Source organism: Sciurus vulgaris, assembly GCF_902686455.1.
Source record: "Sciurus vulgaris genome assembly, chromosome: 11".
Taxonomy (NCBI): Eukaryota; Metazoa; Chordata; class Mammalia; order Rodentia; family Sciuridae; genus Sciurus; species Sciurus vulgaris.
In genome coordinates, this window is record NC_136472.1 from 67,319,264 (window position 1) to 67,333,374 (window position 14,111).

Here is a 14,111-nt window from a genome sequence, read left to right on the forward strand (position 1 = left end):
TCATTTAAGTTTTCATGCCCGGGAATCATTTTAAAGAAAGACAATATTCATGCATAATCCTGAGAACCTGGAATCACTGAAGAATTTCAAGGGAGGTGGCGGGGAGACAGATAATACATTAAAGTTGTGTCAAATTCCATGTCATAATAGAAGTCAAAAAGTGATGTTTATATCCACCAGAATGACATATAAATGCTTCAGACTCAAATGTTCAATTTAAATGTTGAGTTAACTTGTCAGATGGTATCACAGGAGAAAAAAAGGCATATCACAGTTCTCAGGTGTTACCATTCCTAGTTTTAATGGTGCCATTTATCACAAAGGAAGACAGGAAAGAACACTTGGTACAGAGAAAGGGAGTGAGTTTCCAGATGGGTTTTGGAGAAATTGATTTGGGGGAGTTTGTAAGGCATTAGTGTGAGTAGACTCCCAGGAAGTAATTAGATGAAGAGTTCAGAATTTGGAATCACATCAAACTGTGTTTGGGCCCTCTATTAACCATCTTTCTATAATTTTGTATGTCTGTGACTCTTCATTCAAAAACCAAATTAACTAATACCCTCAAACTTATTTTAATTGTTATGTTAAACAATAAAATAAAATCTAAAGGATAAAAAAAAAAAAAAAACTTTGGACTTTCCTTTGGTACCTAAGAAAGTGAGGTACAAAAGATATGTACCTCTATGCTGTCCCTGATAGCAGGAAAAGATAAAGCAAGTGGAGAATTTAGGAAAAAGTAATAGTAATGTATACAATCAGGAATGAAGTTTGAAACATTGTGTTTGATATTTATAGCAGACAATGTTCATAATTACTTGACAAGGAAGACGGAAGACTTTTGGTTTTAATTCAAAACCACAGGATGAGTTGCATCTGGGGAAATACCTATCCTTCAACTAGCTTCAAATTTAGCAACAAGAATAATGTGAATCTTACTTTTAGTGCTCTCACATCCATCATCAGCTTTAAAATAAAAAGGTGGGGGGAGCAAGATAATTAAATTCAGGAAACAGTTCATGTTTCAGGAGTTTAAACAACTTCTCTTTCTCTACTTTTCCACTTCCCTATATTCTGTATAAGGGTAGAATGATTAAATTTCAAATTATTAAGATTTAGACCTTAATTTTGTGTCTTTCTACTCTATGTAAAATTTCAAGACATCAATTAATCTAAAATTTTCCCTGCGGTGTCCACTCACGGTGGCCTCTTCCAAGAGAAGAGAAGAATAAATCTGTCCTGGATCTGCTTGGTCTTCACTCCATAAACAACAGGGTTGAGAGCAGGAGGGATGGCCACATAGAAGTTGGCAAACAGGATGAGGACATTTCGAGGGACACCGTGCCCAAAGCGATGAGCCAGGATGGAGAAGAAGGCAGGTGTGTAAAACACGAGGATAACACAGACGTGGGAGCCGCAGGTGCTCAGGGCCTTTTGACGGGCACCCTGGGATGCGAGTTGAAAGACAGCACGGAGGATGAAGACATAGGAGACGGCAATAAGGACGACATCCGAGACGACAGTCATGAGAGGTACAGAAAATCCATACCAAATGTTGACGGAGATGTCAGCAGAGGAAAGCCGAGCAACACCTATGTGCTCACAGTAAGTGTGTGGGATGGTGCGGGTCCCGCAAAATGGTAACCGTTTTAGCAGAAACACATCTGGCAGGACTATAGAGAAGCTCCTCGCAACAATGCTCACCATAAGCTTGATGATCACCCGTGGAGTCAAGATGGCGTTGTATCTCAAGGGGAAGCAGATGGCCACATAGCGATCAAATGCCATGGCCAACAGGACAGCAGAGTCCACTGCAAAGCTGAAGTGCAGGAAGAACATCTGTGTGAGACACCCAGAGAAGGTTATTTCTTGGGAGCCAAACCACAGGTTACTGAGCAGTTTGGGCACTGTGGCCGTGGACAAGATGAGATCTGTGCTGGCCAGCATAGCCAGGAAGAAGAACATGGGCTCATGGAGGCTGTGCTCAACTGCAATGAGGTAGAGCAGGATGCAGTTGCCCACGATGGCCACAAGGTAGATGACACAGAAGGGAATCCCGATCCAGAGGTGGAACTGCTCCAGGCCAGGTATTCCAACAAGGATGAAGGAACTGGGGTTGTAACAGCTGGAGTTGTACATGGTTCAGTCTGGGAGCCACTGGTTCTTGAGTCCTGAGGACAAAGCAGCAGTCCCAGAGAATTATAAAATCTGCCATTTCCACTGTGGTGCTGAAAATAGTTGGTTCCTGCAACTGTCACATTCAGAGTTCCTACATTATAAGTACTTCCTATCTCAGGGATGAGCTGGCACCTATGGAGTTGACTAGTCTTATTCATTGACCCGACTTCTTTCATACACACACGCACACACACATAAAAATATGTATTTACTAATAAACCATATGAAATAGGTATTTTGTGAATCAAAAAATTCATATAATTATATATCAATAACTTCATCAATAACTTTCTTTCCCATCATAGATTATTTAAATGAGGCCCACATCATAGGGGAAATAAAAGTCAATTATGAAGAAAAAGGCAAAAGAGATGAGAGAGAGGACATAAAAAGAGAACAATAAAAGTAGTAAAAATATTATATATGATGAGATATACTGTGAAGACATATATGTGATTTTCATAGAGGAAATTTTATGTTTCAGGCAATGAATTTGGTAAAATAAACTGAAAATTTTGGATAAAGCAGGAGAAAAAAATAACAAAAAGAGAAAGAAAAGGGGCAGATTTCAGGGCAGGGATGATGTGGGAGCTTTTACTTTAAAGATTGAAATAGGGTTCAAATTAGGAGGTGTATTTATTGAGATGTGGTCTACCAGAGAACACTCAGGGACAAAGGAACAACATTCCCCCTGGGCAAGGAGCAGTGAGCTCAGGGGATGATTTAGGACTTCAGAGGCAGTTTCAGCAACCTTAGAGGATCTCTGCTCTCATTCTTAGCTGGGGAGACAACTCTACCTATCAGAGAGTCTGACAATGCAGCCAAAATTGCAAACAGCCAAAGCAATTTGTTACAGGGAAAATCAAACAGCAGACTGTCCTCCACTGGATTTGAAACAAAGAATTACAAAGAAATTTTGCAAAAAGAAAATAAAAAGTTTTCTTCTTTTCCTCAAAGTTTTCCTTTCTGGTCTGCCAGTGCTTGGCTGTATCGGAAAGCTCCATTGTGTACTAATTAGCACCTTTGGGGTGGCTTTTACTTTGAAAATGCCCTTCACACTTTTAACTCTGTTTCTGTGATCTGTTTTATAGAGTACTTTGAAAAGAGAAGGGAAGGGAATTAGGCACACTGATACCAGTAAGCATAGCCCTGGAGAGGCCCCACAGCATATGTGCCATCCTTACACCAGTTTTGAAGACGTAGGTCTTTCATCCTATCCAACAAATTTCCAAAATCATTCAAAAGCTTTTAAGAATAGGAAGAGGACTTTGCAAGCAAGTCACAACAACCCTGCATGAATGTGTTTGGCAGGAATCTGTTGTCCTGTACACTAGAAGAGTTGGAAGAAGTCACATTCAGATATTGTGACATCTCTTTTAGGTCCCCAGAGCTTTACATAAGGAGGCTTCTCTCTTAGTTTTGAATTTCAGAGTCCTTAATCAGCCCAAGTAAACAAACTACTGCTACTTAGGAAATATGTAACTACTTTCCATTGCCTAAGGCAGCACTCTGTATGAATGCACACTCTTAGTTACATCTTCAGGGCTGATGCAGACTAAACTCCTACAGGGACTGAGCTTCTATGGAGAATGTATAGCAGCAGAGTCCCCTTGAAGTCCTACCTAAAATGATGGCCATGTAGTCTCCTGTGACCTGAAAAGCAGGTGGGCTGAGAAAGCTCCCAAATGTCTCTGGAATTTTGGAGAGAATATAGTTCAGCTTCTTTTAGCACAGATTTGCTGCTGCTCCCCAAACAGAAGCACATTTTCTCAGTGTCACAAGGAAATCATTTAAGGAGAAAACCCAGCCATCATTGCAACTACATAGGGAGGCAAAAGAAAACATCCAAACCAAGGTCTTCTGTTTCAATCAAAACCTATTCTAATCTCATTTCTGTTGACCAAAGAGCCCTTTCCTTTTGAATTCCTGGCTCTATCTCTAGGTATATGTGCTTGTCTGCTCTTGAAGTCAATAGTCTCCCATCAGGCTCTATCTCCTTGTCATAGAATCATGGTTCCAGAAAAATCCCTTTCTCCCAAGTCCAGGTCCTTCAGGGGTCAACCCACACTTGGACCCTGAGTAAAGGGAGTCTGCATTGTTTGATGAAACGACAGAACCAGTGAAGACCTTTCTCTTCTCTAAGTGACTATAGTTTTTAACTCACCAGACTCTGAATTCTGTATTTTGGTGAACAGGGTTAGAAGATAGTATCTATTTAGAAGAAACTGAGTACAATTTTAAACTAGGAAAGATTCTGGTACGAAGTAAATGAAAACATTTATGCATTTGCCCATATTCCCAGGTCATTCAAGTTAAATGAGCCTCTCTACTCCTGTTCCCTTGTGAGGGATAAAAAGCCATCATGTCAAATCACTTCTCTTGAGATGGAATGTCACTAGGGGTTTTAATAGTCTGTGAATATTAGACCGCTAGGAGATTCAGCTCTAGACAAATCAGACACCATCAGTTGAGACAGAATTCTGAGAAGTCTAAGGATATTTCTGCATTATTCAGTATTTTTTCATTAGCCTTTTTGTACAAACTTCCACCAATACTATTCCAATACAACTAAGACTTTCTAGATTATTGATATTGAAGTGTGAGTCCTGCAATTTTGTCTTCAAAATTTTCTTACCCATTCTCAGTACTTTGCATTGACATAAAAGTTTTAGAAGTTATGTTTTATAACTAATATACACACACACATATGAATTATTTGATTGCAATGACTGTGTTAAAATGGAAATACTTGATATTTTTGTAATATGGAATATTTATACTATAAATATTATAAATGTAATACATCTCCTCATTAATGTAGTTTTAAATAATTTCCCCAATAATGAATTAAAATGTCTGTATGTACTCAAAAATACAAATATAGATTTTTTTGGGGATGCTGAATATATTTGTATCATGCAGCCACTATAAAAAAATTTCCCTAAATTTCTGACTTTGAACAATAGAAACAGATGATCTGTTGCAGTTCACAAGTCCACCATTGCTTCACAGGGCTGACAACAAGGTGTTGAGATGGTTGCATTTCTTTTGAGAAACTCTAAAAAGGAAAAGTTTCTTTGCTTTTGTTAGCCACAAGAAGCTCACTTGTCTTCAAAACCAGCAATAATACTCTGCCTTCCTACCATAGTCTTTTTCCTTTGACTCTCCTGTTCTCCTATTCTCTCTTCCTCTTCCATTTTTTAAGACTGCTTTGATTGCATTTGAGTTATCTGGATAAACTAAGATATATCCCTATGTTAAGGTTGTTTAATTTCATGTAAGTTGCAACTGAAATTTATGTGAAATTTAATTCCCTTTTGCCACACAACCTAACATCATTACAAGCTATGGGGTTTAGGATAAGGCTATTTTTTTGTGGAACCATTATTCTGTCTGTAGTCTTATAGTTTGTAAATTATGCTCATTGAATTTACTATTTTTCTTTTCTTTTCTTTCTTCTTTTTTGAACTCAGGGGTACTTTACCACCGAGCTACATCCCCAGCCCTTTTAACTTTTAATTTTAACACAGGGTCCCATTAACTTGCCCACAATGGCATCAAACCACCAATCTTTCTTTGTTAGACTCTCAAGTAGCTGAGATTACAGGCATGTACCTTGGTGCGCAGTTTAAACTAACAACTCTTGATTAGTACTAGAGATACTAGTAATACTAGATGCAATTACATGGCATATATTGCAGTTATTTCTATTTGCTGCTTGGTTTGTACTTATATAAGCTGTATTGTCATATGGATACATGTGTTGGTTTTTAGATATCCTGATTGTTTGAAGGATGTTTTGTGAGAAGGTAGCTCACACTGACTTCTTTTTCTTTACCTCCTCCTTCTTCTTCTCCTTCTAGTTATCTTGACCTATTCTTCTAGACATACCAAACTAAATCAAGCTTACTGTAGTGACTTGGGATCCTGATCCAGTTATTGTTTTATGGATATCAAATATCTACTGAGACAAAATTAGAAAAACTATAAAAAAAATAAACTTTAAAAAGCACTGAATATATTTAATAAAAGATTAAAGATGGCAGAAGAAAGAATAGGTAAACTTAATGATAGATCAATAAATATTATCTGGCCTAAAAACTGTATACTTAGAATATCAAAGAAAAAAAAAAAAAAGGGACAATATCAAAGAAATAATACACACTTAATTGTGCATTTTGGCCCCGCTGCCAGCTCCGGCCCACCCGCAGTTTGCTTTAGAGACCAGCACAGGGCGCCAGGGAATCCCCTAAGCAGCCCAGCCCCCTCCGGTGGGAAGCACCTCGCTAGGCTAGGTTCCCGGGGCAGACCGCCCAGTGAGAGCTTCTCAACGCAGAGCCAGCCACAAGTTCCCAAGCCAGCGGAGACCTCGGACACGCAAGCAGCTTCTGGGACCAGGGCTGGGCAGCCAGAGACCTCTCCAGGCAGCCGTGTCCCCCTCGAGCTGCAGGCTTTTTCCACGGGGCGATCCAAGATGGCGGACTAGAGGGTGACTGCATCTCCAGTCGCTCCAGAACCCAGGATTCAAGAAGGGGAGGCATTGAAAGACTCGGACTAAAATAGAGCCACCGGGTGAGTCTCCCCCACCCAGCGAAGCTCAGCTGGGTGGCAGACCCGGATTCACGTGGCTTATTAGAGTAGGACAGGGCAGATAGAGTCTCCCCCAGGCTGCTCTGTTCAGTCTGGCGGTGGGCTCCTCCCACAGGAACAGATCCTCCAGCCTCGGGGAGCAGGCCCCCCAGTGAGAGCCCTTCTACACAGAAGCAGCGCGGCCAACTCCGGCCGCCCAGGCCAGCTCCGGCCTGCCCCGCTGCCAGCTCTGGCACTCCCGCAGGTTGCTTCAGTGACCAGCACAGGGCGCCAGGGACTTCCCCAAGCAGCCCAGCCCCCTCGGTGGGAAGCGCCTCTCTAGGCTAGCTTCCCGGGGCAAACCGCCCAGTGAGAGCCTGTCTACACAGAGCCAGCCACAAGTCCCCAAGCCAGTGGAGACCTCCAACCTGCAACCAGCCTCTGGGACCAGGGCTGGGCAGCAAGAGACCTCTCCAGGTCTCTCTCCCTGGAACCAGTAGCGGGCTAGGGGCAGCGTTCTTCGGAAGCACTGCATTATCAAATTAATCCAAGACTTCTGGCTACGGAAGGCTGGTAGGTGATACACTGGAAATCTACAGGGACACTATAAGCCAATAGAGGAAATCTACAATATCACAGAGTCCCACTGACATCTGACCAATATGAGAAAACAAGGGAAGAAAATGTCTGAAACAAACCTAGATACTATATCAATAAAACCCAATGACAGCACAGCAGAAGAAATGTCCAAAAGGGAGTTCAGAATGTACATAATTAAAACAATCAGGGAAGCAAATGAGGAGATGAAAGAACAAACGCAGGCATTAAATGAACGCACCAATCAACAGTTAAAAGAGCAAATAAGGGAAGCAAAAGAACATTTCAATAAAGAGTTAGAGATACTGAAAAAAATAAAACAGAAATCCTTGAAATGAAGGAAACAATAAACCAAGTTAAAAACGTCATAGAAAGCATAACCAATAGGATAGATAACCTGGAAGACAGAACCTCAGATATTGAAGACAAAATATTTAATCTTGAAAACAAGGTTGACCAAACAGAAAAGATGGTAAGAAATCATGAACAGAATCTACAAGAATTATAGGATATCATGAAGAGGCCAAATTTAAGAATAATTGGGATTGAGGAAGGCTTAGAGAAACAAACCAAAGGAATGAACAATCTATTCAATGAAATAATATCAGAAAATTTTCCAAATCTGAAGAATGAAATGGAAAACCAAGTACAAGAGGCTTATAGGACTCCAAATATGCAAAATTACAACAGACCTACACCAAGGCATATTATTATGAAAATACCTAACATTCAAAATAAAGACAAAATTTTAAAGGCCGCGAGAGAAAAGAATCAGATTACATTCAGGGGGAAACCAATAAGAATATCAGCAGATTTTTTAATCCAGACCCGAAAAGCTAAAAGGGCCTGGAACAACATTTACCAAGTCCTGAAAGAAAATGGATGCCAACCGAGAATTTTATACCCAGCAAAACTTACTTTCAGATTTGACGATGAGATAAGATCCTTCCATGATAAACAAAAGCTAGGGAATTTACAAAAAGAAAGCCAGCATTACAGAACATTCTCAGCAAAATATTCCATGAGGAAGAGATGAAAAACAACGATGTAAATCAGCAACGGGAGGAACTAACCTAAAGGAATAGCCAAATAAAGGAGAAACCAAATCATGTCAAAAAACAAAAATGAGTCAACTGACTGGGAATACAAATCATATCACAATAATAACCCTGAATGTTAATGGCCTGAGCTCATCAATCAAAAGACATAGACTGGCAGATTGGATTAAAGAGAAAAATCCAACAATATGCTGCCTGCAAGAGACCCATCTCATAGAAAGAGATACCCATAGACTAAAGGTGAAAGGATGGGAAAAAACATACCATGCACATGGACACAGCAAAAAAGCTGGAGTATCCATCCTCATTACAGATAATGTGGACTTCAAGCCAAAACTAGTCAGAAGGGATAAAGAAGGACATTACATACTGCTTAAGGGAAGCATAAATCAGCAAGACATAACAATCATGAATATCTATGCTCCGAACATTGGCTCATCCATGTACATCAAACAAATCCTTCTCAATTCCAGAAATCAAATAGACCACAACACAATAATACTAGGTGATTTTAACACACCTCTCTCACCGCTGGATAGATTGTCCAAACAAAAACTGAATAAAGAAACCATAGATCTCAATAACACAAAATTCTTAGAAGTAAATGAGAACAAAGACACATCATATCAAAATCTCTGGGACACTATGAAAGCAGTACTGAAAGGAAGATTTATTTCATGGGGTGCATTCAACAAAAGAAGTAGAAGTCAACAAATGACTTAACACAACAGCTCAAAGCCCTAGAAAAAGAAGAGCAGACCAACACCAAAAGTAGTAGAAGACAGGAAATTGTTAAAATCAGAGCCGAAATCAAGGAAATTGAAACAAAAGAAACAATCGGAAAAATTAACAAAATAAATAGTTGGTTCTTTGAAAAAATAAACAAAATTGATAAACCCTTAGCCATGCTAACAAAGAGAAAGAGGGAGAAAACTCAATTACTAAAATTCGGAATGAACAAGGAAATATCACAACAGACACGAGTGAAATACAAAACATAATTAGAAGCTATTTTGAAAATCTATACTCCAACAAAACAGAAAACCTCGAAGACATCAACAAGTTTCTAGACACATATGAATTACCTAAACTGAACGAGGAGGACATACACAACTTAAATAAATCAATTTCAAGCAATGAAATAGAAGAGGTCATCAAAAGCCTACCAACAAAGAAAAGTCCGGGACCAGATGGGTTCTCACTGAATTCTACAAAACCTTTAAAGAAGAGCTCATTCCAATACTTCTCAAAGTATTTCATAAAATAGAAGAGGAGGGAACCCTCCCAAACTCATTCTATGAAGCCAATATCACCCTGATACCAAAACCAGGCAGAGATACATCGAGGAAAGAAAATTTCAGACTAATATCCTTAATGAACATCGACCCAAAAATTCTCAACAAAATTTTAGCAAATCGCATACAAAAATATATTAAAAAGATAGTGCACCACGATCAAGTGGGTTTTATCCCAGGGATACAAGGTTGGTTCAACATCCGGAAATCAATAAATGTTATTCACCATATCAACAGACTAAAAGTTAAGAATCACATGATTATTTCAATAGATGTAGAAAAAGCATTCGATAAAATACAGCATCCCTTCATGCCCAAAACACTAGAAAAAATTGGGGTAGTGGGAACATTCCTTAACATTGTGAAGGCCATCTATGCTAAGCCCATGACCAATATCATTCTAAATGGTGAAAAACTGAAAGCATTCCCCCTAAAAACTGGAACAAGGCAGGGATGCCCTCTTTCACCACTTCTATTCAATATCGTTCTTGAAACTCTAGCCAGAGCAGTTAGACAGACCAAAGAAATTAAAGGGATACGAATTGGAAAAGAAGAACTCAAACTATCCCTATTTGCTGATGATATGATTATATATTTAGAGGAACCAGGAAATTCCACCAGAAAACTTTTAGAACTCATAAGTGAATTCAGTAAAGTAGTGGGATATAAGATCAATGCACATAAATCTAATGCATTTTTATACATAAGTGATGAATCTTTGGAAAGAATAATCAGGAAAACTACCCCATTCACAATAGCCTCGAAAAAAAAAAAAAATACTTGGGAATCAATCTCACAAAAGAGGTGAAAAACCTCTACAATGAGAACTATAGTACACTAAAGAAAGAAATTAAAGAAAACCTTAGAAGATGGAAAGATCTCCCATGTTCTTGGATAGGCAGAATTAATATTGTCAAAATGGCCATACTACCAAAAGTGCTATACAGATTCAATGCAATTCCAATTAAAATCCCAATGGTGTAACTTACAGAAATAGAGCAAGCAATTATGAAATTCATCTGGAGGAATAAGAAACCCAGAATAGCTAAAGCAATCCTCAGTAGAAAGAGTGAAGCAGGGGGTATCGCAATACCACATCTTCAACTCTATTACAAAGCAATAGTAACAAAAATGGCATGGTATTGGTACCAAAATAGACAGGTAGATCAATGGTACAGAATAGAGGACATGGACACAAACCCAAATAAATACAATTTTCTCATACTAGACAAAGGGGCCAAAAATATGCAATGGAGAAAAGATAGCCTCTTCAACAAATGGTGCTGGGAAAACTGGAAAACCATATGCAACAGAATGAAATTAAACCCCTATCTCTCACCCTGCACAAAACTCAACTCACAATGGATCAAGGACCTCGGAATCAGACCAGAGACCTTGCATCTTATAGAAGAAAAAGTAGGTCCAAACCTTCAACTTGTTGGCTTAGGATCAGACTTCCTTAACAGGACTCCCATAGCCCAAGAAATAAAAGCAAGAATCAACAACTGGGATAGATTCAAACTAAAAAGCTTTCTCTCAGCAAAGGAAACTATCAGTAATGTGAAGAGAGAGCCTACAGAGTGGGAGAATATCTTTGCCACTCATATTTCAGATAGAGTGCTAATATCCCGAATCTATAAAGAACTCAAAAAACTCTACACCAAGAATACAAATAATCCAATCAACAAATGGGCTAAGGAAATGGACACTTCACAGAAGAAGATGTACAAGCAATCAACAGATATATGAAAAAATGTTCAACATCTCTAGTAATAAGAGAAATGCAAATCAAAACTACTCCAAGATTTCATCTCACCCCAATTAGAATGGCGATTATCAAGAACATAAGCAACAATAGGTATTTGTGAGGATGTGGGGGAAAAGGTACACTCATACATTGCTGGTGGGGTTGCAAACTAGTGCAGCCACTCTGGAAAGCAGTATGGAGATTCCTCAGAAAGCTTGTAATGGAACCACCATTTGACCCAGCTATCCCACTCCTTGGCCTATACCCAAAGGACTTAAAATCAGCATACTACAGAGATACAGCCACATCAATGTTCATAGCTGCTCAATTCACTATAGCCAGATTGTGGAACCAACCCAGATGCCCTTCAATTGATGAATGGGTAAAGAAACTGTGGCATATATATACAATGGAATATTACTCCGCCATGAGGAATGACAAATTTATGGCATTTACAGGCAAATGGATGAAATTGGAGGATATCATGCTAAGTGAGATAAGCCAATCTCAAAAAACTAAAGGACGAATGATCTCGCTGATAAGCGGATGAGGACATATAATGGGGGGTAGGAGGGGTTAGCGTTAGGGTTAGGGTTAGGCTTAGGGTTAGGGATAAGCAGGGTGGTAAGAATGGAGGAAGAAAGGAATGTATAGAGGGAAAAGAGGGGTGGGAGGGGAGGGGGGAAGGGAAAAAAATAACAGAATGAATCAAACAACATTGCCCTATGTAAATTTATGATTTTTAATTAAAATTAAAAAAAATAAACTGTCAAAAACTAAAAAAAAAAAAAATTGTGCATTTTGACATATTGTACACAAATTGAGCTTTACTTCTCATTCCTCTGGCTACACGAGATGCTGAGTCACACAGGTAGTATAATCATACATGTATATAGGGTAATAATGTCTATCTCATCCTACTGTTCATCCCAGCCCCACCACCCCATCTCTCCCCTCACACCTCTCTGCACAATCAAAGTTCCTTCATTCTTCCCTATCCACTCCCAGCCCTGACACTATGGATCAGCATCTGCTTTTCAGGGAAAACATTTGGCTTTTGTTTTTTTGGAATTGGCTTATTTCACTTAGCATGATATTCTCCAGATTCATCCATTTACCTGCAAATGACATGATTTCATTATTCTTTAAGGCTGAGTAACATTCCATTGTGTATATAGACCACATTTTCTTTATCCATTCATCTGTTGAAGGACATCTAGGTTGGTTCCATAGTTAGCTATTGTGAATTGAGCTGCTATAAACATTGATGTCACTGTAGTATGCTGATTTTAAGTCCTTTGGTTATAAACTGAAGAGTGGGATAGCTGGGTCAAATGGTGGTTCCATTCCAAGTTTCCTGAGGAATCTCCATACTGCTTTCCCGAGTGGTTGCACCAATCTGTAGTCCCACCAGCAATGTGTGAGTGTACCTTTTACCCCACATCTTCGCCAACACTTATTATTGCTTGTATTCTTGATAACTGCCATTCTGACTAGAGTGAGATGAAATCTCAAGGTAGTTTTGATTTGCATTTCTGTAATTGCTAGAGATGATGAACATTTTTTCATGTTTGTTGATTGATTGTATTTCTTATTCTGTGAAGTGTCTGTTCATTTCCTTAGCCCATTTATTGATATGGTTATTTGTTTTTTTGTTTTTTGTTTTTTTGTTTTTTTTGTTTTTTTTTTTTGTTTTTTTTTGGTGTTAAACTTTCTGGTACCAAAAACAAACAAAAATCTAGGAATGAAACCACCATATGGTCCGGCCATCTCACTCATATATCCTGGAGATTAGTGCTCTATCTGAGGTGCCTGGGGTAAAGATTTTCTCCCACTCTGAAGGCTCTCTCTTCATGTTATTGATTGTTTCCTTTGCTGAGAAGAAGCTTTTTAGTTTGAATCCATCCCATTCATTGGTTAATTTTACTTCTTGTGCTTTAGGAGTCTTCTTTAGGAAGTCAGATCCTAAGCCGAAATAATGAAGATTTGGGCCTACTTTTTCTTCTATTAGGTGCAGGGTCTCTGGTCTAGTGACTAAGTCTTTGATCCACTTTGAATTGATTTTTGTGATGTTGAGAGATAGAAGTTTAGTTCCATTTTGCTGCACATGGATTTCCAATTTTCCCAGCACCATTTGTTGAAGAGGTTACCTTTTCTCCAATGTAGGTTTTGGTGCCTTTGTGAAAGACAATTTTAAGGAGAATAAATACAAAGAAGATCACCATCAAGAACATCATAGTATTATACTCCATTTATGTATGATATATCAAAGTACATAAATATATTCTACTGTCACATATAACTAATTAGAACAAGTTTTTAAAAATTTAAAAAATAAATTCAACTGCAAAATAAGAAAAAAGAGCGAGAACATTATAACAAACGTTTTGAGAAAAAAATGAGTGTAGCCAGAGGAAACAACTTAAAAAAAAAATCAATAGATTATTGTTGACCTATGACACAGTTTAGATGTTGAATGCCCCCCAAAGGCCCATGTATGAAAGACTTGATCCCAAAGGTAGTACTATTGAGAGACTGCAGAACCTTTAAAAGGTGGACCTCCACGGGTCACTGGAGTCATGCCTTCAAAGTGCATTGAGGCCCCTGACCCCTTCCTTTTCCTCTTCTTTTGCTTTCTGGCCATGAGGTGAACAGCTCTGCTCTGCTCTG

General features: G+C 38.8%; 1 protein-coding gene across 1 annotated transcript; it reads right to left on the reverse strand.

Annotated features, from left to right (window-relative positions):
* Positions 1-1,194: 1,194 nt before the first annotated feature.
* On the reverse strand, positions 1,195-2,136 carry LOC306640507 (olfactory receptor 52H1-like; the record flags this gene model as incomplete). The annotated part of the gene is made up of 1 exon (XM_079104790.1): positions 1,195-2,136. The coding sequence occupies one exon, from the start codon at positions 2,134-2,136 to the stop codon at positions 1,195-1,197; it is 942 nt and encodes a 313-aa protein (XP_078960916.1).
* Positions 2,137-14,111: the final 11,975 nt, after the last annotated feature.